The 24,826-nt window shown below is 43.2% G+C and overlaps 1 protein-coding gene across 3 annotated transcripts in view; it reads right to left on the bottom strand.

Annotated features, from left to right (window-relative positions):
* Positions 1–24,826, bottom strand: part of Kyat3 (kynurenine aminotransferase 3) — a 44,953-nt gene that overhangs the window by 15,514 nt on the left and 4,613 nt on the right. The window contains exons 2-8 of one of the 3 annotated variants that reach the window (XM_051165973.1): positions 23,238–23,337; positions 10,158–10,216; positions 9,190–9,334; positions 5,583–5,732; positions 2,724–2,810; positions 2,150–2,275; positions 1,938–2,058 (exon numbers count right to left, since the gene is read on the bottom strand). In XM_051165973.1, the coding sequence (XP_051021930.1) occupies positions 1,938–2,058; positions 2,150–2,275; positions 2,724–2,810; positions 5,583–5,732; positions 9,190–9,334; positions 10,158–10,216; positions 23,238–23,336 (787 nt within the window). In that variant the 5' untranslated portion in view covers position 23,337. Of the gene's footprint in view, positions 1–1,937; positions 2,059–2,149; positions 2,276–2,723; positions 2,811–5,582; positions 5,733–9,189; positions 9,335–10,157; positions 10,217–23,233; positions 23,338–24,826 lie in introns of those variants that run through there. The other 2 variants (XM_051165975.1, XM_051165974.1) reach the window with 2 other exon arrangements.

Here is a 24,826-nt window from a genome sequence, read left to right as displayed (position 1 = left end):
GTTACAGATCACTTAACAAGGGGATTCAGTAAGTGAATATTAATGTCCACGTCAGAAAACTTCAAATGCGTTAGCTGCAACAGCTTTCTTAGAGAGCTACCAATATGACTGGGATTTAAAAAGTAGTATTTTAATTAATGCACACGGTGCTTTGGATGAAGGTACATCTGTGCACCAGAGTGGTGCCCACAGAGGCCAGATGAGGAAGTTGGATCCCCTGGAAATGGAATTATGGATGGTTGTGAACCACCATGTGGATGCTGGGAGTAGCACCTGGGCCATCTGGAAGAGCAACTAGTGATCTTAACTACTGAACTACCTTTCAACCCTTAAACTTTATTATTATTATTATTATCATTATTATTATTATTATTATTATTATTATTAATTTTCAGATTTTGTTGTTGTTTTTTGAGACAGGGTTTCTTTGTGTTGCCTTGGTGACCCTGGACTCTGTAGACCAGGCTGGCCTCGAACTCACATAGATTTACCTGCCTCTGCCTCCCAGAGTACTGGGAATACAGGTGTGTGCCACCACCTTGGCCCGCTTAATGTTCAGTTATTTATTTTTTTTTTTCAGGCAGAATGACTTCTAGTTTCATTACGCCCCTGTTCCATGATGCAGGACACTGAGGTCTCAAGCGATCTGTAAGTAAGCTTCTCAGGTCTGCCTTCTGCTTCTCTTTCTCCAAGGCTTTCGCATTGCTTTCTAATCCCCTCAAGCACTTGCCTTCTCCTCCCATCTCTCTGGCCATTTATAATGTAATACTGGAACAATTATGGTACAGGTACATCTGTTGACACACATGTACACCTATACCTCCTCCCTACCATGTCTATTACCCAATGTTCTAATTGGCTTTCTGTTCCTGTGATCAATACAGCCAAACGCAAATTAGGGGAGGAAAGGGATTATTTGGCTTTCGCTTCCCTGTCACAGCACATCATTGAGGAAGTCATGGCTGGGACTCATCCACAGCTCAGAAAGCACAGCCCATGCTCAGTTGCCTTTCTTATAATGACCAGGACTACCAGCCTAAGAATGGCACTGCCCACAGTGGATTGCACCTTGTTATAGCAGTCATTGATCAAGACCATGTTTCATGGGCGTGGCCATGTGCCTATGTGCCTCAGGAAATCCTTCAACTGAGGCTTCCTCTTTGCAAGTACCTCTAGGTTGTGTCAGGTTGAGGCACTCCTGCCATGTGTAGGACTCTAATATGGAAAACGGCACTATTGAAGAGACCAACACAAATAATAATCTCTCCCCTCTTGTAATTTAGAAGCAAAATGCATACATTTTGCTTTAACTATAGAGGGAAAAAACAAACCAAGTGAAAAATGAAGGGTGTGAGAATGCTGGAGACGAGGGAGAATGACACGGGAACAGACACCCAAGGGAGTCATGTGGACATCAGAGGGACAGTGCTTCTTGGCAAAGGTCAGATAGGTACAAAGCCCAAAGGTTCTCTCAAGGCTTACAGTCCTACAGTTGAGAGAGCTTGGGCCACCCCAAATAATACTGCAGGATTTGGGCGAGATAGCCCAGTAGAAATTACAAAATCCCACTGAGGACAGAACAGCAATAGCCTGCCACTCTAGAATCCCTTGTGTTAAGCTCCTCACAAAAAGTTCTCTCCCACTGTCTACACACCAAAGAACACCAGGGTCCTTGCCAGAGACAGGCAAAAGAAGTATTCTGCTGGCATCCCAGCTTTATAATGTGACCTCAAGTCCCTTCCCCCATTTGAACATTTGTCCATCAAGCTGAACTTTAATCACTCAAGCATGATCCATCTAAATACTTCTTGTAAGTGCTCACACAGATACAGATACCCACCACAGAGACTATTTTAAAGCTAGCCTGGGATCCTTTCCAATCAGTTGTTCCCCATGTGACCAAACACATCCAGGCTTGAGACGGTCATAATCAGTACCTATTTTTATATGCTTATGTCCAGTATAGACAAGCCATTCATAAACCTCATCACTGATGCACAGGGTGTCATACTTGATGCAAAGGTCAGCAATTATTTGCAGCTCCTCTCTGGTATACACCTACATGTATTAAAGGAAAGGGCACAGCCAATTATTCTGCATGTGAGAAAACAGTGACTCCTAGCCTGTGTAAGCAAAGAGGCTCGCTTACCTTGCCGATGGGGTTATGTGGAGTATTTAAGATAATGGCTTTCGTTTTAGAACTAAATTTACTTTCCAGTTCTTGAGGATCGAATGTCCAATCAGAGCTGGACCACTTCGTCCCATCAGTAGGTTTCTAGCCACAAAGAATAAAGATGTTACTCTAACAAATTAAGATGTGATTTGAACAAATTAATTCATGTTTACTGTCTTACAAACAACCTAATAAAGAAAAAAGAAGATTAAAGACAGACTTGACAAGGGTAACGGAAAAAATGACTGACAAAGAACACAAAAACCAAATAATTAGGCTCTCATTCAACCGCAGAGCCCAGAGGATATGAGCTTCTGTACACACCCGTTAAAGGAGACAATGAGCCCCAGTAGCACAACAGCTGTCATTCCTTCCCAGAAGCCACCTGTAACTATGGGCAACGTGTGACACTGCATGGCCGACAGAAGAGTCTGTGACTCACCCTAGCTACTGTATTCATTATTTTCAAAAGATTTAGATCCGTTTTCAGTGACAAAGTAATTGGTATTTTACAACGTTCTTCAAACCCAAGGATGGGCTGGGGACTTACAGATCTCAGGGGAATAAACACAGGCGTTGCTCCGGCCATTCTCACCATGGGCTCATAACAGTCATAAAAAGGCACTATAATTATCACCTGAAAAAAAAAGCAAAGAAGAACATGGGTTATCAAGCAGCTATTTATCTCACGAGTGCGGTGCCTCTTACGTGTGAGGCACTGTGCTAAGAGAAGAAACGCAGCAGTGGAAAAGACAGGCCTGGCTTTCTTGGAGCTAATGTCTGGGTACAAAAGACCCTGGGTATAAAGGCATCCAGGGAGTGAAAGCTGGAGTTCTTGGACTTAAAGTGGGAACACTCAAAACTATCACGAGTTATTGTTGGAAGGACCCTGCTGTTTGAGGTTGCAGCCCCCCCAGTCCGGATAGCCATTCGGAGCTCTGCGTTAGTTAGATGAGGACTTGCTCTCTCCCCAGCTAGACCTCAGGCTCTTTGCCTACCCTCATCCGGAGAGTGTTTTTTAGACATAGATGCTCCTAACCACATCTGATATATGGTCCTTGACACAGCTCCCTGCTAGCTCTCCCCTCCCTGTGCCTATAGGATAATTAGGTCCTGTGTTGTGTACCCATTCATATGATAGGAGCGTGCTGCCAAGGGCAAATCAAGCATCCTTGAAGTGCTTAGTTCTAACCAATTATGTACACCTATCCTGGGAGACCCCCACCCACTCCCCAAGGACTATATAGCCTTTGTTCTCCCCAATAAAGTTGAACTATCTCCCTGATGAGGTTCCCAGAGTGGTCACTTTCCTCCGTGCTTAAGGCCTTCCAAGCCGTGCACCTCACTTTTTGTTCCTTCTGCCTTCATGGGCTGGTGGCTAGTAGCCACCCAGGGAGGAGGAGTCCCACATATTATAGGTGAACACACAGATTTAACTGGTACCTACACTATTCATCATATTTTCAAACAGATGCTCTCACCAAAACCAGGAAGAGTGTTTTTTTTTATACTTCAAGTTAGAAAATAAAAAGGTAGCATGTACTTCACATGTTAGACAGCGGTAGAGGTGAGATTTTAGGTATGGCATTGCAATATTTTTTAGAATGGAGTGCTAACTTAAAAACAGTTATCTTGAGAGCCGGGCAGTGGCACACACCTTTAATCCCAGCACTCGAGAGGCAGAGACAGGCGGATCGTTGTGAGTTCGAGGCCAGCTTGGTCTACAAAGCGATTCCAGGACAGTCAAGGCTACACAGAGAAACCTTGTCTCCAAACAAACAAACAAACAAAACAAACAAACAAACAAAAGAACGCCCCGTATCTTGAGAGGGAACATGTGAGTAGATCAGGAGGACAGCATGGGTGCTATTTTCATATGTGATGCCCACAGCTTCCCTGCTCCCCATGCCAGGTGTGTGGTATCTGGCACCTGTCTCTTTCCTAGTCTTTGAGTCAGACCTCTCACCTCTCAAGCTCACCTCCTTGCTGCAATTTCCAGTTGAGTAGGTGATCTAGTTTTTTGCCATTACACATCAGCCTGCAGACCTGATCTAGGACCTTTTTCTGCCTTTCTTCCTTTTTCTTTCTTAACCTATGTGGTGATTTGAGTGAGAATGCTCCCACAAGCTCATGTTTGAATGCTTTGCCTGAAGTTGGTGGAACTGTCTGGGATGGATTAGGAGGTGTGGCCTTGTTGGAGGAGATATGTCAGTGGGGTTTCAAAAGTCTACACCATTCCACATGGCTCTCTCTCTCTCTTTGCCCAGTGGTTGTTCTTTCAGTGTGAATGCTCTCCTCTGCTGCTCCAGCATCATGACGCCTGCCTGCCATGCTCCCTGGCATGACGGCTCCCAATTAAACTGTCTTTTGTAAGTTGTCTTGGTTCTAGTATTTGGCCACAGAAATAGAAAAGCAAGACAATCTCCTTTGTCCCTGCCTTTCTCCCATTGAGATAAGACCTTATCTAGCCCCAACTAGCCTCCAGCTCACAGGGCTGAGATGGGTTCTGACCTCCTGGCTTAACCTCCCGGGAGTTCTGGGGTTACTGGCACGTGTCACTACACTTGTCCAGCCTTTTGCTTTTATACAGTTTTGATTACAGTTCATTGGCTCTCTCATCCCATCACATGGGTTCTAGAGATCAAATTCCCATTGTCAGCCTTTGCAGAAAATGGCTTTACCCAGTGAGCCACCTCAACAGCCCATGCTTTTTATATATTTTAAAAACCTAGCCTGATTTCATGAAAATAAAGTATAAGTCTAATTTTCATTCTTACATTAATGTCTACCTGAGAGTTAATTTTATTTTAGAATTATTTTCTTACCCTTTGATTATATAAGTAACAGTCATGTTTGTGTAAATAGTTCTCCAGTTCTCAATGATCAGTTGAATAAATTTACATGATTGCTACTTCTAGATGAAAGAATATAAGCATTTTTACAAACACACACAGACTATTAGCCTAAGCTACAGAACACCTGGTCTCTAAAGCAAACAAACTAACTAACCAATTAACTAACGTAACTAACCACACTTGTAGTAATTACAAAGTGGACAAATCGCACAAGCATAATAATGAATGAAAAAAGAAAAGCTCAACGTCTATCAAGTAAAAGAGGCACAAGAAGAACCGAGGTGCAGAATACCGAATAATGGTTAACTCTGAATAACAGCACACACTGGGATAGGCTCAAAGCCTCTGGATGGTGGAAGGGTGCAAAGTCTCTCTGTGTGCTGTAGTATATGACAATTTATCCCACTCTACAGTTAAGACTTGGTAACAGTACTGCTCCATCAATAGACTTCAAAATGGCGTGAAGGTGAAGAAGAAAGGAAGCAAAGGAGGGAAGGGTCCTCACACGGACAGGAGCGCTGGAGTAGGAGTTACGATATTGTTCATATACTTACTTCATCTCCTGGGTCAACCAGTCCTTGAATGGAATTAAAGAGAGATCCGTAACCTCCCACTGTCACGATGATTTCTTCATTTGGATCAATTTGCTTTTGATAAATTTTTTCATATAAGCAGGAAAGAGCTTTCACAAGTGCTGGATGACCCTGTTGCATTAAAGATTAAGAGAAAAACAAAAGTCCACCTTGAAATTCATTATGAAAACTATTTCTTTGAGGCAACGTAGCAATTTTAAAATTCGGGTTTAATATCTACCGTTATCCCCACATTTGCATTTTTAAAAAGATTTCATTTTTATATGCATGGGCATTTTGCCTACATGTGTGTATGCGCACCACATGAGTGTAGTGGGGGGCAGAAGAGGGTGTTGGATTCCCCGGACCTGAAGTTACAGGCAAGTGTGAGCCACTGTGTGGGTGCTGAGAACTGAACGCAGGTCCTCTGCAAGAGCAACAAGTGATGTCACTCACTGAGTCATCCCTCCAGGCTCCAAATTTGTATTTGAGAAGTAGCAATAAACTTTAAAAGCTTTTGAGGTTTCCTCAATGGATGGTTATGAAAACTTGCTGCTGATGAAGAGTGTTCATAAAAGAGAAGGTTTAGAAACACAGAATTTCAAAAGCATTTGTTTGGAATAGAAACGAACTCCCAATATATTTATAATAGCACGAACATTTCTTCAGTTAAAATGAATGTAAAAAGAAAAAAAATCCTGCAACTGTTATATCCTCCAAATTTGCTTTTCTCAGTTGCTGGAGACGGTTTTCCCACCATGGACTAAGAGAAGGAAAACCAAATTTACTAAAGACATTCAAGTTAGTGTGGCTGATGGTGAACACTACCAGGAAGCAGAGTATCCACTGATGAGAAAAAAATAGTTATCAAGGACAGTGAGTCCCTTAAGACGCAAGAGAGAAAATGATAAATGCATTAGGACAGCAACTCCCATTTGATGCAAGAGAGATCATAAATGTATTAAGTGTGAGACATATAATGATTTTCATATTAAAACTTTCCCTTTAGTGGCTGGGGGCTTAGCTCAGCACTAGAGTGCTGGCCTACCAGGCCCAGAGTTCAACTTGTATTCTAAAATAAGTAATTTTTACCTTAGCTAGCCTGTGATGATTGCATTTATTTAAGGGGCAGTGTGATACCTCAACATAAGATCGCAATATATAGATAAAAATCAGTAAATAGCATTTTCCTCTAGCATTTCTTTGGAAGCTTCACTCTTCTCTCTTCTGTAATAGTTCTCCCAATACATAACAGGTTATTGTGAATTATAATCCCTGTCTGTGCTGTAGAAGATGAGAATTTTTCCTTCCATCTCACTGGGTCTCAGTATCTGTTATTTAATCTCCCCGTCTCTCGTTCTACTCGCTCTTCCTGCCTCTAGCACTTACTCTTCAGAGCTCATCTACCCTTGGATCTCCAGTGTTCTGCTTTTACGTAAGACAAGATATTCCAAATCTGTCTTTCTGGGTCCGCCTCATTATTCCAGTGAACATGTTTGTCAACTCTGTCATTTTGCTACAGACGTCTGGTTCTCATTCTCTCTCTGGCAGAATAATGGTCTAATCGGGGAAGGTGCCATATTTTCTCCTATTCTTCTGATGGCTGATTCAGTATCTTTGCTTCAGGAAACATGGGTATGGGTGTCTGTGATACGCTGACTTCACTCCCTTTGCATATAAATCCAGACATTTTTATGTGTTGCTCGTTTGATTTTGGGTTTTTTTGCATTTACTTATTGTGTTGGAGGGGAGGCAGCATCCACGACACATTGTGTATCCATGCAAGTTAGAGAACTATCACAGAATTGTTTTTCTCCTTCCACCACGTGCAGCTCAAGGATCAAACTCAGATTTTGAGCCTTGACAGTGCCTTCACCCATGGAGCCAGTTTGCTGGCCTTACTTCCAGTGCCTTTTGTGGTACTTGCACTAATTGACAGTAACATCAAGAGTGTAGAAGAGCTTTTTTTCCTCCTTCTTCTTTGTTATGCTTTCCTTTGTAAATAATAACTGTTCTGACTGGGCTGAGATGATGTCTTACGGTTTTATTTTCATTTCCCCGTGAGAGTAAGCACCTTTGCTTATTTTTGCTATTGTTACCTGTGCTTTAGGAGCCCTTATAAAAAAAAAAATCAAATCCTATACCAATATCTTGATTTATTTCCCATATATTTTCTTCTACAACTTTCATAGTTTCAGGTCTGATATAGGGGCTTATTGACTGAGCATGCTGGCCAGTTGTACGTTAGCTTGTCACAAGCTTGAGTTATTTGGAAAGTGGGAACCTCACATGAGAAAAAGCCCACAAGATTGGTTTATGGACAAGACTGTGGTGCACTTTTTTGACTGATGAGCGATGTGATTAGTCTGGGAGGGTCCAGCTCACCGTGGACAGTGTTATCTCTGGGCTGTTGGTTCTGGGTTCTCTAAGGAAACAAGCTGAGCAAGCCACAAGGAGCAAGCCAGTAAGCAGCACTCCTCCATGGCTCCTGCATCAGCTCCTGCCTCCAGGTTCCTGACTTGAGTTCCTGTCCTGGCTTCCTTGCATGATGGACTTAGAAGTTGTAAGATGAAATAAGCCCTTTCTCCAAGCTTCTTTTGGCCATGGTATTTGACCAGAGCAGTAGGCATCTTAATGAAGTCAGTGAGACCATGAGAGCCTGTGACAGTCCTGTTGTTTTCCCCGTGCTCCCATTCTCATAGCAATGCCCAGTACAGACTATTTGGACTTTCGTAGTTCAAAGTTAATCATTTTTAATAAAAAAAAAAATATATGTTATTACACATATATAAAAGAAACTACATACAGCAAGAAGAACCACAAAAAACCCAGGAATTATGTTAATGTTACATTCATAGTGTTTTTGCTATCTTGGTGAGTCTAAATTTCTGAATGTAAAACATTATCAACCATATCTCATCTCTATCAACCTAAAACATCTATCTAGACCTAAAAACATCTTAACCCCTAAACAACTAAGCTTAATTGTAAAACTAAACTATCTGGTCTTCAACCCCATCAGAGACTTGAGAAGGAATAAAAATTACCTGAGTAAACCAGAAATGCAGGTTAGCAGCTTCCAAAAGGAAAAAAATGACAGAGTCACCCAAAATTCTCTATAACATTGGAGCATCAAGGTTAATCTTAATCTAAGAAGTATCTGTAAGAAGTGTCTAGATACCTGGGCATTCTGACACAGAATGCTGGATAGGACGTGAGAGAGGGAGCAAGCATCTAGTTAGGGACAGGGTTCTTTAAGAAGCCAGTGCTAAGGCTTCTTAAAGTGTTAATGAGATAGCAAAGACATCTTGAGAGAATATTTTCCCTTCCTTTAATGTCCTGAGATCTCATTTCAGAACAGGAGTCAATGAAGACTCAAAATAGGGCTGTGAAAGGGCTAGATGTTGGAGAAAACCAAGGGACTCTTGAGGTTCCCAGTTGGGAGAGTTGATCTTAGCAAGTGAATTTCCTTTAAGGAAGAGGGGTTCACACATACACACACACACACACACACACACACACACACACACACACACACACCCCAGCATGAGGTATCAGTGTATGCCCCACATGGCCCTCATAGACTCACAAAGCCCCTAGTGTATTGGTTCAGGTTGTCAATTACTGCAGCCTTTGATAATTCTTCTTTTACATATGAAGGAGGGGAGATATCTGGAAGGCCTTGTCCAAGATTCACAACAGAAGGATCTGCAGCCAACTTAGTGAATTCAACCCTGATTCAAAAGAAAAAAAAAGACCACAAAAATTAGGAAGTGTTATAATTATAGAGCCAGCTTCAATATCCTATGCTATCATTATAAAACAAACAAACGAAAACAGAGGACTTAGTCTTAGTGATTAAAACAATGAGTTCCCAACAAAAATGTTACTACCGATAGGATGAACTCATCTTGCAAATGATGGTTGAAACAATTACCTTAACTTCCTTAGCGACCTCAATTCAGGGACATTCATATTTGAGTCATATATGTATGTGGATATATATACATACAAATATATGGTTATAAGCATGTATATGCAATTATAGATGCATAAACACTTAGGGTGAGCTGTTACTAGTTTTTCTTATCAACTGCTAAAACTAGAGCTAATATGAAAAGTTTAACTGGGTGTGGCTCATAAACTAGCAATCCCTGCGAATGCCGGTAATCTAGCACTGGGGGAGCCTGAAGCAAGTGGATCAAGAGTTTGAGGTGAGCCTGGGCTACAAGCATAGCAAGGCCCTTAGTTCAAGAAAAAAAGAAAAAAAAAAAAAAGCAAAGAGTTTGATGCAAATCTCATGAAAGCATCAGGCAAACTTAGTTTTAGATTTTTCTCTACCATGTATGCAGTGCTAGCCCAGAGACTAGCACATGGGCTAAATGAGTCTGTTGTCATCTGTATGGATGGATGGCTAGCTTCGGCTAGCTTCCTCTCATTTGGTTTTAATGGAGATTTAAATGAATGGCTTCATTACTGGATTGCAGCTGAAGTTTAAAACCCAATTTAAGGGGCCCCAGGGTGGCTTCCCCACATGACCATTTGCCTCACACTCACCATACGTTGCTGTCCAGGCCTTCGATTCGTTTGGCATTTTTGAATTTCGAAGCCATTTTCTGAAAGATATAGCGAAGATTTCTTTTTATTATTGGGTCAAAGCTCAAAGAGATCAGTAAATAATGGGCCATTCTCCCTTTTTCCATCTGTTACCTTGTAAATGATACCAAGGGAGGAAGTTTTAGAACCCAGTGCCAACTCCTAAGGGATTGTCCAACTCTTCCCTACTGCTCTATAGAATGCTTTTCCCTGTGCCCTCATGTCTTCATAGTCTCACCCAAGGACAAGAACACCATCCCAGTACAACAAACCAATCAATTTAAAGGCATGGAATACACTCAAGAGCTCGGTAATAATATTAAAGGAAAAAGTTTCAAGAGACTCTTGAGTCATGCTGTGAAGTCACATAACACATTATGCAGAGTTCTAAAAGGAAATTCCTCCTGTTGCTTACAGGAAGAACTCAATAAATGGCTTTAAACCCCTTAATAATGGATTACGGATAATGCTAGCTAACATGAGGAAGCAATGCTTATGTGCTGGGCGCTGTTCATATTGGCCCGTATGTAGCACTGTTAAACCCCGCTTAAAATGAGCAAAGTTGAGGTTCCATGAAGGTGGAGTTGAAAAAAACTTTTCACATCTGCCAAAGCTCATAAGACAATCTCAAACAGGCTCGGTCCAAGATTTGAGCCCATGCTCTGCTGTAGCCTATACTTACATGACCTACCATCTTCCACAGTAAGACCATCTAAATATATGACCAGAAGTTGCTGCTAAAAATATAGCAGCCATTCACATTAGGTCTACTCATACAAGCAAGCAAGCTAAGATTTAGTAGGAAAACATTAGAAGTTATAATCTTACCATACCATACATAATATTTCACTTCTCTCCATTCAAAAGCTACGCTTTAACGATCTCTGAAAGTATTGAATTAGCTTTAAGTTCATTGTTTGCTGGCTGGTGGAAAAAAGAAAGATTGACAGCATTTTTGAAAGGAATTTTATAATAGAATATTAATGCAATTTCAATTCAATCTGGGAGAAAGATGATGATAATGGTTATTAAATAGACCATTGTTCTCATTCTAGTTCCAGTAACGATACTGAAGAAATAGCTTTCTTGGGTTCCTATGTGTAAACTTTGAACCACCAGGGAAGGGAATCACAAGCAAATTCTCTGGAGGCTAACACGCTTCTAGAACAGCAGTTTGATGAAGTCCTACCTGAATGTAATGTTACTCTAGAGAATATAATTGTAAGACTTAAAAGACAGAAAAAGATATTTTCAACAAAGCCCTTTCCTTCTTTCTGAAACAACGTTGAGAACTTAATGATTCATTCAGCATGTGACCAGAAGTTCAAAGCAGATTCGTACATTAAAAAAAAAGTCAAGGCTGGGGGATATGGCTTACTGAGTAAAGCACTTTCTGTGTAAATGTGAGGACCTGAGTTTGGATCCCAAGCACCCATGGAGAAGTTGGGCTCTCCCATGGCCTGTAACTCCATGTTCTCTATGTTGAGAAACAGGAGTATGCCAGGCAGCACTGCTTTTTGAATACTCACAAATACATCAGCAAGCATCCATTTCCTCTTTCTCGGGGGTGAGAATGCATGCTCTGAACTCAACCCAGACCCTGGACCCCACAGCTCTGTCCCTGCACTTGGCTAGCTCCTAGTCCACCTATCGCCTTTGTTACTCAAGTTAGACTTTGTTTCCTGCCCTTCCTACATCAAGATTAAGAACTTCTATTGGCTTCTGTTAAACACAGTACTTTCTAGTATTTCTTTCATTCACTTGTATGTCTTTAGATTATAAAAATATCTCTTGTGCACTACTGTGTCAGTGAAGTTTCTCCAGAGGAACAGAACCAACAGGCAGTGTGAGAGATTTATCTCAAGGGTTTGGTCATGCCGCTGTGGGGCTGGTAAATCTGCAATATGCAGAGCAGATAACAGGAGAAAACCTGCTCAAGATTACAGCTTGAATCTGAGGTTGAGATTCTCACTTCCTAGGTGGAGTGCTCAGTTTTGTTTTGTTTTGTTTTCCTCAAAAGACATTAATGGAATATGACTCATTCATTTTTAAGGCTGCTGTGGGGCCAGGGAGCTGTGGGGTGGGGGCTGGACTAAGAGTCCTAGATCAGCAGTAGTACCCCTCCTCCCACTGTCCTAGGCCTGCATGTCGCGGTGCACATAGCACTGCTCCCCTACCTTTGGCCCCCAGGGGGTCACATTGCCAGGTAGCTAGGTTAAACTTCCTTTCCCATTATAAGGTCATGTCCAGTAGCACCTGGAATTCCTCCCCAGGCCAATGAGGTATCCCCAGCACCCTGGCTCCAGCCAATGATGTACTACCCTGAAAGCTCCTGCACACCCCTTAAGGGTTTAAGTAGCCTTTGTTCTCCCCCAACTAAGTGAGCTGTCTCACTGAAGCTGTCTCCCAAGAAGTCTGTTTCTCACCATGCTCACAACTACCTGAGGTCTCTTTCACCCCTTGCTCTGCCTGCCTCTGGCTTCCCCTCTCAGGACCCAGCACAACAGGCTGGGAAACAGAGCCTGAAAGCAAACTGCTACTTAGCTTTCCTCAAAGCCCGCCAATTGCATTTTAATTTCATCTAAAAACTACCTTCACAGTACACCTGTTTGTGTGCTTAGGTACCTGTCAGGCAAGATGATATGATCAGAGCCCATGATACAGCTCTATGCCTGGCACATGGTGCATTTTCAACAAATACACGCTGAGTGAAAAAAATTCATTCACATTATAGTGCCATTGATGTTAAGTTAGGCACTTATGTCAATCAGCTTAAGTTAATTTATGCTTTGGTAATAAAGGACCCCAACCCTCACCCCCCCTCACTCTCCCTCCCTCCCTGTGTGTGTGTGTGTGTGTGTGTGTGTGTGTGTGTGTGCACGTGTGTGTGTGTGTGTGTGTGTGTGCATTTGGGTGTGAAGGTCAAAGGATAACTGGGTGTTGGTCCTTGCATTAGCTGAGACAGATCCTCAGGAGGCCTGGGATGCACACATGCTGTCTTGTTCAGCTTGGTGTGAGTTTGGGGGCTGGAGTGCATGTCCTTACCCTTGTACAACAAGTGTCTGAACCAAAATCTTCCCAGTCCCAATACAATAACTAATAGCATAAAACTATACTACAAAAGCACCAAAACTCAGTGGCTGCTCTGCTCGATGTCACTGTCATCCAGAGACACAGGCCAGCCTCAGCCAAGAACACTACCCACTTTAAGACAAAGACCTTAGAAGCCTGCTTGGACATAAACATATTGTGTCTATTTATACATTTTGGTCAAGGTGATTTCAAGGCTGGGCCATGGAGCTGGATTATGTAAGTGACTAGCAAGTGGAGCAATGAGCACTTGTGGGAAAAAAAACTAAATAAAGTAGAAATCAGACAAACAGCTGTGATAGGTCGAATTAGGTGCCCCTTAATTACATAGGCTGAGGCTATAGGAATGAGGTCACTGGGGACTGGAGATGTGACTCAGCAGCTAAGAGCACTGCTGTGCCTCTAGAGGATGTGGGTTTGACTCCCAGTACCATATGGAGGATCAAAACAGTCCCAGGAGATCTGACACCCTCTTCTGGGCAGTAGCCATGCACAGACATACATTCAGGTAAAACACTCACACATAAAGAATTACAATAAAGATGCTTTCATTTTCTTTCAAGATGCTTTGTCTTCAAAACAGAAAAAGAAAAAAAAGAGATAGGCTTATTGCATAAGCAATCGTTCAGATGAGGCCAGTAGGGTGGGCTCACATCTGTAGGGTGGGCTCACATCCAACCCACTGGTTCTGCGCACATTGGGAGAACATTGCGTGGAGGGCATTGCAGAGGCTACAGGGATACAGGTCTACAAATCAGGAATGCACAAGCCCCAGGAAATGACTGAAAGCCAGGGAAGATGTTTCCTTCACTCCGTACTATGAAGTGTCTCTATTTACAGCGGTCTCAGCCTTAGGCCTCCAAAGGCAGCGAACAAAACCAAACCAAACCAAACCAAGCCTCCAGTTTTTTAAGTGTTTGCTTTGATAAAGTGACTCGGGAAATCAATGGATTAGTGGAAGGCAAGAAAGTCCCAGGTAAGAAGCCACTGGACCTGTAGAGAGGTTGGTTAACTGATTAGAACTACAATGACTATGGAGAGGTTGGAATGTTGCAAATCAGAGCCCAATTACAATTTATCTCAGGTTATTTTCAGCCCCTGTAAGAGACTCAGTGTCTGCCTTAACATATTTGTGGCTAACAGATTTAAAAAACAAAAACAAAAAACAAAAAAACCTTTGAACTATATTCACTTAATAGATTATTAGCATTGTCAATCAAAAGGCTGAGTGTAATAGATAATATCTGAGGCCCATAGAAGAGAGAGTCACCCCCCAAACACACACACCTTGCTCTAACCTCCCTACCTCACCAACATATTTTAAAAGTGGCTTGATTTATCTTTCTTCATTACCAAAGCTTCGTCAGCTATTAGCACCCTGGAACATGGAATTTGGGGTCCCCTGAATCTGTGCTCCTGAGCCGCAATCATTCCTATTTGCCTCCAGATTAAGCAATCTCTATCCCCTTTGAGGTGAAGATTGTCTCTTTACAGGGACAAAGGCCGTAAGACACTCTACACTGTGGGCACACCAGACTCAGCCACAGAGGCAAATGATGGGTAAAACCTACTTCTCTGAGGCCGACCCAAGCCCAGGAAGTTAAAACGGTCTTCCGGGCACAGAAGAGGACGTCTATAGGTCTGGTATGATTTTCGGATGCAGCGAAGCAATGTGAAGTGCATCTTTTTCATCAGTTAGATTTCAGGCGTGGCATATTGAAGAGCTGCTGCGTTTCGCGGACATCGCAAGCTACCTAAGCTTTCCTCGGCTTGAAGGGAAGGGTGCCTCTCTCTAGCTTCCCCACAAGGTGGCGAGCTTAGCAAAGATACGGAAAAGCTTGAACGAGGTGTGGTCCTAAAATGAAAGGAATTGTAACCGGAAGTTCCAAACTGTATGCATTATAAGGACTTAATGCACAAGATTTAACGCATGCAGGTGGGATGAGAGAGGGACAGAAAACGCCTCTTAAATGAGGGACTGATGGTGAGGAAATCCAGGCTGTCGATCTGTACAGTAGGAGTCATTAAGTATTTAACCAGAAGAGCCAGGGTGACAGCCAAAAACTACTAGAGAGCAAGAAAGGCCAAATAGAAATGGGAAACCTGTATAAAATGTTTGAGCGCACACTTTGTTGCACTTTTATTTTACTTGTTTTTATATATTTTGATGTTTCGATGCCCACCGTGATGGCGCTTAGGACTCCTTCACTCCTTAGCTTTAATACTACCTCTACAAAGCTTTTGCTTAAAACACACTGGAAACCCTACACTAAAACTCTACACCGTTCCCCAAGCTAAGCTGTGGTTTCTTTTGTGTAGCACAGAGATGTCACACAGGCTTCTGTAAAATCTGGGACTCTGAGGACCACCCTGGGACATTATCAAGGTCGGAGGGAGGCTTGCCTCCGTACATCAGATGCCGGTGACAGCCTAAGGCTATCAGATCTCTTATTATTATGAGACAAAGACTAAGTCTGCATGTCTTTTGGAGTTAAATGATACGAGGGCTCATGGTACTGCTGAAAGCGCAGAGGGGCTCTCCAGCTCCCAGGTAACAGGTGGGACCTCGAACTCCACAGGGTTTTGCTGTGGAGTTCATAGGCTTCTAATATTAAACATTTTACCCACCCTACTTTCCTTCCCACAAGACTAAATACAGTCACACCCTCCAAATTCATTACCATAAAGAGACTGAAAATTGAGGCACCCAAAACTGTCTCTAATGCGCATTAAGCCTGACGATTCATCAGGGAAATGGAAATTAAAATCACGAGACATCATAATGAATCCATTAAGATGTTTGTAGACACCAAATGTTGTTGACAAGGATGTTGGCAACTGGGATACTGTTTGAGCCTGGTGGGAGTAGGTAACAGCATGGTCTGGTCCTCTGCATTTGATGGCTAACTATGTTGCTCTTTCATGCTGTTTGTTTTTTTAAAAGCAGATAGCCCAAAATTACCTTGTTATCTTGCCTCACTGGTTGGTTGACACCTGAGCAGGGCAGAAGTGAGGGGCGGAGCTAAGGTTTGTGGTCTTGAAGGAGAGAAGGATCTCAGGGTAGAAGGAAACAGGTACTGCAGGAAGGAAGGAAGCAGAGCCACCCCAGGTTAGCGTACTGGGAAGCACATGGCCAGATCGGCATGGATAGAGGAAGAAGCCCAGATGAGAGGCATAAGCAAGTATTTGGGATTATGGATAAGATGGGGCCTAGATAGAAATTATTAGAGCACATGGCATGGGCTGGGGGCTGGGAGATAACTAGATAGCTTCGGTGGGAATATCTGCCCAGCCCCAGGTAAAATAAGGCTTATTCTAAAATCTATCTGGTGTCTGTGGCTTACTGTTTGATAGTGGGCTAAATGAAACCGCTGTAATATATATAGGCTTCTAATACTAAACATCATTAGTACTTTCTGTAACAGAAATGTAAAGGGGTCCAGACAGTTTGGGAAGTGGTTTAGCAGTGATCGAAAAAATTAAACATAGCTTAAATATAATTTAAAATAAACTGAACTTCTCACTGTGAGGTGTTTACAAGAGAGGGGAAAAAAACCCAACGTCTAATAAATCAATGTACAGGGAACACTTCACAAGCTTATGCAGAGAAACCCAAACCTGAAACAACCTCAGGACATATCAAAGGGTTGAAAAACACAATCAGACAGTGGCACATCCCATACTGAGCTGGTCCTCAACAGTGAGGACAAGGAGCCACTGATGAGCTACACTTAAAATCATTGTATGTACGGAAAACAAAAACATAAGCAAGGGCTGTGTGACATATTCCTATTTATATAAAATATAAAAAGTGGCAATTAGGGAGGCAGAGGCAGGTGGATCACTGTGAGTTGGAGGCCAGCCTGGTCTACAAAGTGAGTCCAGGCTATATAGAGAAATCCTGACTCGAAAAAACAAACAAACAAATAAATAAAATACCAAACGAGAACTGATCCTTAGTGACGGTGTGTAAATGAAAGGACTGGGGTTATATCTCAGTGGGGGAACATTTGTTGACCGTGCACAAGGCCCTGATTCACTTTGCAGCACCACAGAGTATGGTGTGAGCTACAGACAGACATGAAGATTGTTTCAGGGGTGACAGAGACGCTTTGTGGTTGGTTGTGGCCTGGTATGGTATATTCCTCCAGCAAACGATCACTGAGTTGTCATCTTAAAGCTGTATTTTGTTGTATCTAGACAGAGCTGATTTGAAAAAGGTGTTCAGAAATCGCGCTCCCCCCTTTCTCTCTATGTACAAAAAATGTTCCTCTACCTCATAGATTTGAGATTTTCCAAAGCATTAGCTACATATTACGTTCTTTTGCCACTAGATGGCAGCTCAAACACAGACCGCTGCAGCAACGATGGGGAAAAAAAAAATCAATGTAAAATTCCGGCACCCTCTTGAGTTAGTTTAGTTAAGATTTAAGAATGAAGCAATTGTGTGTTCACTTGTCACCATGCACAAAGCTCAAGTCCAAATGGATTAAAGACCTCAATATAAAACCAGAGACACTAAATCAGTTAGAAGAAAAAGTGGGGAAGAGCCTGGAACACATTGGCACCGGAGACAACTTCCTGAACAGAACACCAACAGCCCAGGCCTTAATGTCAACAATTAATAAATGGGACCTCATGAGGCTGAGAAGCTTCTGTAAGGCAGGAGACACTGTCAAAAGAACAAAGCGACCGCCTACAGACTGGGAAATAATCTTCACCAACCCTGCATCTGACAAAGGTCTAATATCCAAACTTTATAAAGAACTCAAGAAATTAAACGCCACCAAACCAAATAACCCAATTGAGAAATGGGGCTCAGAATTAAACAGAGAATTCTCAATAAAGGAATATCAAATGGCTGAGAAACACTTAAAGAAATGCTCAACATCTCTAGTCATCAGAGAAATGCAAATCAAAACAACTCTGAGATTCCATCTTACACCCATCAGAATGGCTAAAATCAAACATTCACGTGACAACACATGCTGGCGAGGATGTGGAGAGAGAGGAACACTCCTTCATTGCTGGTGGGAATGCAAACTAGTACAGCCACTTTGGAAATCTATCTGGTGCTACCTTAGAAAACTGGGAATAGGGCTTCCTCAAGACCCAGCTATTGCTCTCCTTGGAATATACCCAGAAGATGCTCCAGCACACAACAAGAAAATTTGTTCAACCATGTTCATAGCAGCCTTATTCATAATAGCCAGAACATGGAAACAGCCTAAGTGTCCATCAGTAGAAGAATGGATAAAGAAACTGTGGTACATATACACTATGGAATACTACTCAGCTATTAAAAACAAGGAATTCCCGAAATTTGTGGACAAATGGATTGAACTAGAAATGATCATAATGAGTGAGCTAACCCAGAAGCAGAAAGACTCAAATGGTATATACTCACTTATAACTGGACACTAGCCCAAGGGGCAGGTCCCATCAAAATCTGCACCTACCAGGAAAGTAGGATAGAGGTGAGAACATCCTATTGAGACTCTAGGTGAGAAAAATATAGGGGATAGGGAAGTAAGTGGATCCAGAGGGTCCTAGAAACCTACAAGAGGAGCATTATAATGGGTGGATCTGAGCCCAGGGGTTCTGCTTGATCAAAGGCACCAACCAAGGACAAAACATGCAACCATCATCAAACCCCTACCCAGATCTAACCAAGGGACAGAACATTCTCCACAGTTAAGTGGAGACTGGGGACTGACTTTCACAGGATCTCTGGTGCCCCATATTTGGCCATGTCTCTTTGTTGGGGAGGCCCAATGGTACTCGGAGGAAGGATAGTGGACTACCAAGAAGAGACTTGATACCCTAGCACCATATTCAGGGGGAGGAGGTCCCCCTTGGTCACAGTCATAGGGAAGGGGGATTGGGGTGAAAGTGGGAGGGAGGGAGGAATGGGAGGATGTATGGGATGGGATAGAAAATGAGATGTAATATGAATTATTTTATCTTTCAATAAAAATGTGTTTAAAAAAAAAAGAATGAAGCAATTACAACAGATGCAAAGCTGTGGGTATTCAACTGAAACTTCTAAGCAGCTCACATTTAACCGCTCTATTTTATACAGAATTATCTAAACTGAGTTTGGTGGCTCATTCCTGTAATCCTACAGTGCTGCAGGCTGAAGAGAAAGGACCAACATAAATTTGAGGTCGGCATGGTCTACATATCAAGTTTCAGACCAGCCTGGGCTACATAGTGTCGCCCTGTCTCCAACAGCAAATAAGCAGACAGCAGGCACAGTGATGCACACCTCTAAACTAAGAACGCAAGAAGTGGAGGCAGGGGATCAGTTCAGAGTCAGCTTCAGCCACCTGGCAAGTTGTAGGTCAGCCTGGGCTGCAAGAAACCATGTCTGAAAAACCAAACCAAGCGAAGCCAAACAGCCAACAGATGAAGATATTTGTTTTTGAATGTGATATGCTCACACTTTCTGGGAGATGGGTGTGTGCTGGAGGAAAACCTCACACAACAGGAAGCCAGGCACTAGCCTCAGCACAGCCACACGGGACTGATCCTAGGGGCCGGGAGTATGAAATACGATGGTTCTACTTTTTCTTCTTCTTTTTTTCCCCCCAAGACAGGGTTTCTCTGTGTAAGCTTGGCTGTCCTAGATTCATTCTGTACTGTAGACCAGGCTGTCCTCAAACTCACAGTGATCTACCTGCCTCTGCCTCCCGAGTGCTGGGATTAAAGGCGTGCACCACCATGCCTGGCTCACGTTGGGCCTTCTTTTCTTCCTTTCTTTGTTTTTTGTTTTGTTTTGTTTTGGTTTTTGGTTTTTGTTTTTTAAGACAGGGTTTCTCTGTGTAGCCATGGCTGTCCTGGGCTCACTTTGTAGATCAAGCTGTCTTCAAACTCACAGCGATCTGCCTGCCTCTGCCTCCTGAGTGCTGGGATTGAAGGCATGTGCCACCATGCCCAGCACATTGTGCCTTCTTAAATGGAAGGCAAACCAGTATCAAAGTCAGTTGCTGGAATATTTGGAAAAAACAATTTGCTTTTCCTTGCATCAATTCCTTTACTTCAAATAAATTTGTACTTATTGGCTTCTTTGAATTCATGCAGCTGGGGATACAGCTAAGTAGTGGAGGGTTTCCCCAGCACACATGGGGACTAGGGCTAACCTCCAGGATCAAAAACAAAGTGGGGAGCATGTCGGGAATACAGCCTGGCATGGTGTGCAGTGGCACACACTTGTAACACAGCCTGGCATGGTGTGCAGTGACACACACTTATAACACAGCCTGGCATGGTGTGTGATGACACACACTTGTAACACTGCCTGGCATGGTGTGTGGTGATACATCCTTGTGACACTGCCTGGCATGGTGTGCAGTGACACACACTTGTAACACTGCCTGGCGTGGTGTATTGTGCAGTGACACACTTGTAACACTGCCTGGCATGGTGTGTGGTGACACACACTTGTAACACTGCCTGGCATGGTGTGCAGTGACTACATACACTTGTGACACTGCCTGGCATGGTGTGCAGTGACGTACACTTGTGACACTGCCTGGCGTGGTGTGCGGTGGCACACACTTGTGACACTGCCTGGCATGGTGTGCGGTGACACACACTTGTGACACTGCTTGGCGTGGTGTGTGGTGACACACACTTGTAACACTGCCATGGTGACACACACTTATAACCCTAGTGACATTAACTCCTGTGTCTCACCTAACCATGACTATCAGACAATTCTCCTAGACTACATCCCTAACCTGAGTGACCCCCCCCGCCAGTCTCTACCAACCCTGAAACTATCAAGACAGCATCTGAACTCCATGGACAATGGAAATGGCCATGTTTGTTTCCCCATCTTGATGCAGCCTGCCTGACAACCATCAGTGTATTACATAAACATATTGACTCATGACTGTAAAAGTTCACACGACCATTCTCCTGATGGAACATGTCATTCAGAGCAGCTTGGATCTATATTCAGGGGCCGTCCACACAATCACTCATTTTCTTACTCCTCCCTCCACCCTCTCCCTGGTCTCTCTCCAATCCAGAATTGGATTCAACGATCCGCAGGGACTCAAGTGATTCTCCAGAGATGGGGTAGCTGGAGCTATTGATGTCCTCTCTCTTCCACTTCTAGCAACTATAAATGCCTTATAGTAAACAGCCCTAAAGCCCTCATGCTTTCCAAACACCACCCAGTCTACTTTTTCATCCACCAACAGGGCAAAAAGTTTTATCTGCCTGACAACTTTAAGATTTGTTCTCTCTGTCTCTGTCTATCTCTGTCTCTCTCTGTCTCTGTCTCTCTGTCTCTGTCTCTGTCTCTGTCTCTCTCTCTCTCTCTCTCTCTGTGTGTGTGTGTGTGTGTGTGTGTGTAACTGCACGCAAGTACCTATGGAGGTTAGAGTGACTGACTGAGTTACGTGTTGGCCCTAGGTTTAATTTTTAACAGCTCTTATTTTAAAGACTGATCAGGTCACAGAACATCCCTACCATTCATCAAGTTCTTTACGTTAACAATCATACAAGGAGTGCTCCTTCAGCAGCACATATATTAAAAAAATCACACTAAGTTGTGGGAGGCAGCTCAGCCTTAAGTGTGCTTGCTTCTCTCGCAGAGGATTGGGAATTCAGTTCCCAGATCAGACCATTCCTGGCTCCCATAACCCACCAAGGATCTTACACTCTTTCTAACCTCTAGAATAAAAACAAACAAACCACACACAATAAATTAAGGCCTTCAAACTAAGACTGAGTCAAACACCTAAATGAAGGAGGTCTACTCGTTGCGATTCAAAGGTCCTGGTACACTATAAAGGACTGGAGATCCACATGCTTACAGGTAGCACTAGAGAAACTACAACTGTTAAACACTCAGGCTTTTTTTTCTTCAATGGATGAAACTGACACCTGGTCACCTGGAAGGCTCGCGTGGATGCCGTTTAATAACCTGGCGATCTTTTGCTATTCGGGAGCCAGCCCTCTTCCAAATCTCCCTTATTCTGAGCATTGTTTTCTTAGTCAAAAGAACCCATTCTTGTGGAAGAGGTCACAGGTACTTTGCAAAAGACATGTACCTTGCAAGGGGTTTGTTGCGACAACTGTCACACTCCTGAAGTTTGAACCAGCCTGAGGCCGGTTGCCTCTCTTGGTTCATTTCTCTGCTGGCAATAGAGCTTGCAGGGACCCCCCCAAAATGAGTCATCCCAGAATAATCCCTAAAGGCTGCCTCCCACCCACTTCCCATGCCGAGCACTGACAGCAGAAGCTAGCTCTGTTCTCCATCCTGTGGCGTATGACTTGCAGTAGGAATTTGATTGCTTTTCCATGGCATTTCCTCTGCTTCCTCATCAGTTACAGTTAGATCAGAAGTTTTCACCCTTCCTATTGCTGTGACCCCTATAATACAGTTTTTCATGTTGTGGTGACCCCCAACCATAAAATTATTTACTTTGCTACTTCACAACTGTATCTTTGCTATTGTTATGAACCATAATGTTAATAAGCCTGACATGTGGTCCCTATGAAAGGGTCATTCAACCCCAAAGGGGTCACGTCACCATCCGCAGGTTGAGAACCACAACCTTAGATGAACTGGAGGTCATCAACCTGCCCATTTGTACTTTTAGTCACAGCAATAGGACACGGACTTCAGCAAGTAAACAAGCCTGCCCCACTCCCATTTTCTCATTTGTAACATACGGAAACTCACATTCGAGTTGACTATCTGTGTGAATGTGGAATAAGAATGGCCAGCCCAATGAGCCAAAGACAAGCAAGCAGGAGCTCAAAGAACCAACCATCTAGTCAGTGATGAGATTCCTTGAGCCCACGTCACAGAATTTCATTCCACTAAAACACCTACTAAAAGTCCCAGGGAAATTGCATCTCTTTCTATTCTTTAAACCAAACAAGAGAAAATACAAACAATAATGTTGTCTGTTTGTGACAGGCAATACCTACGGCAGAAGTGGAGAGTCTGAGGGCTTTCGGAGAATAAACTGTCTTTACAGGCTTTGCTCTGCAGCCAAGGGAGTAGAGTCTCCTCCGGGCCAAAAACATGCTAGAGAAAAGAACCATTGAGAGCAGAGTCAATGTGCGTTAGTTACTACCAGACACCTGAACGCAGCAGAGAAAGCACACGCTTAGATAAATATGTACACACTAGAAACTTTAAAATTGCATTTACTTGTTGTGGTATGAGTCTTTGGGCTGAGTGAGGGACTCACAGAACAATTTGTGAGGACTCCATTATCTCCTTTGACTCTGTGAGTTCTAGAGATCCAATCAGGCTGTGGAGCTCAGCAGCAACCCTATGCACTAGCTGAGCCATCTTGCCAGCCTGGAGCATGTTTTTTTTTTTGACAACTGAACTAGCTTCTTTCCCACCTCCCTTCCTTTGGGACTCTCTTTCTATTCTATAGTATTCATTTCTGGAATCACCCTAATACTCTTCTTTATCTTATGAAAATAGAGACCCATATCCAAATTGGAGTTCTCCAGTGGGTCCCTCCTCTAGGATCTCGGGAAGAGAGGAGGGAGGAATTGTAGGAGCCAGAGGGGTAGAAGACACCAGAAGAACAGAGCCCACAACACCAACTAAGTAGGGCTCACAGAGCCTGAAGCTGCAAACATGGAGCCTGCCTGGGTCCACACTAGGTCCTCTGCGTGTCTGCGTGTATACTATTAGCATGTTTTTTTTTTTTTTTTAATCAAGCCTAGCATTAGCCTGGTGTTTTTTAAATCAAGCCTAGCATTAGCCTGGTGTTTTTGTGGGACTCTGCTCTTTGGACCCTTTCCTTCTACTGGGTTACATCATTCAACCGTGACGTGAGGGTTTGTGCCTAGTATGACTGCATTTTGTGTCGTGTTTAGTGGATATCCCTGGGAGGCCTGCTCTTTTCTGGGAGGAAAAGGAGGAGTGGATCTGTGGGGAGAAAGGAGGTGGGGGGAGGACAGGGACGAGTGTATTGTAGTGACTGGGAGGAGTGGAGGGAAGGGAAACTGTGCTGGAGATGTATTGAAAGAAATAAATTTGAAAAAAATACACTGTAAAGGAAATATGCAAGAGATTAGAATCAAAATGGAGTCACCTGTGTCAACAAAACCAAGTATTTGTATCTTAAGAGGGAGGTTATAAAGCTACAGTTGTTAACATGTAGCGCAAAAGGCTGTCAACATCACAGGCTGGTACAGAGGACACTGCAACTTTATAAACAAGGGACTGTGTGTTCAACCTAGGAACAAGGCAGCTGGTTATAAATCACAGGGCCAAGGATAAATGTTTTAAAGTGCTTAGTCCTTCAGAAGGGTGGGGGGGGATTGGGGGGTGGGGAGGGATGGGGGTGTGGTTGGGATTGAGCTTCCCCTTGTGTGCTCAGCATAGTGTCATATGCTTGTAATCCTAGCACTTGTAAGAGTAACATAGGAGGATCATATGTTTTGGCTAGCCTGGGCTACATAGCAAGACTGTCTCAAAATATTGAGTGACTGGGAGGCAGCTCAATGATAAAGGGCTTGTCTAGCACAGATGAAGTTTCGTGTTAAACATC

This window comes from Acomys russatus, chromosome 23 (assembly GCF_903995435.1).
Source record: "Acomys russatus chromosome 23, mAcoRus1.1, whole genome shotgun sequence".
Lineage (NCBI taxonomy): Eukaryota > Metazoa > Chordata > Mammalia > Rodentia > Muridae > Acomys > Acomys russatus.
Note: the sequence above shows the minus strand (reverse complement) of the source record. Positions and strands in the feature narration are given on the sequence as shown.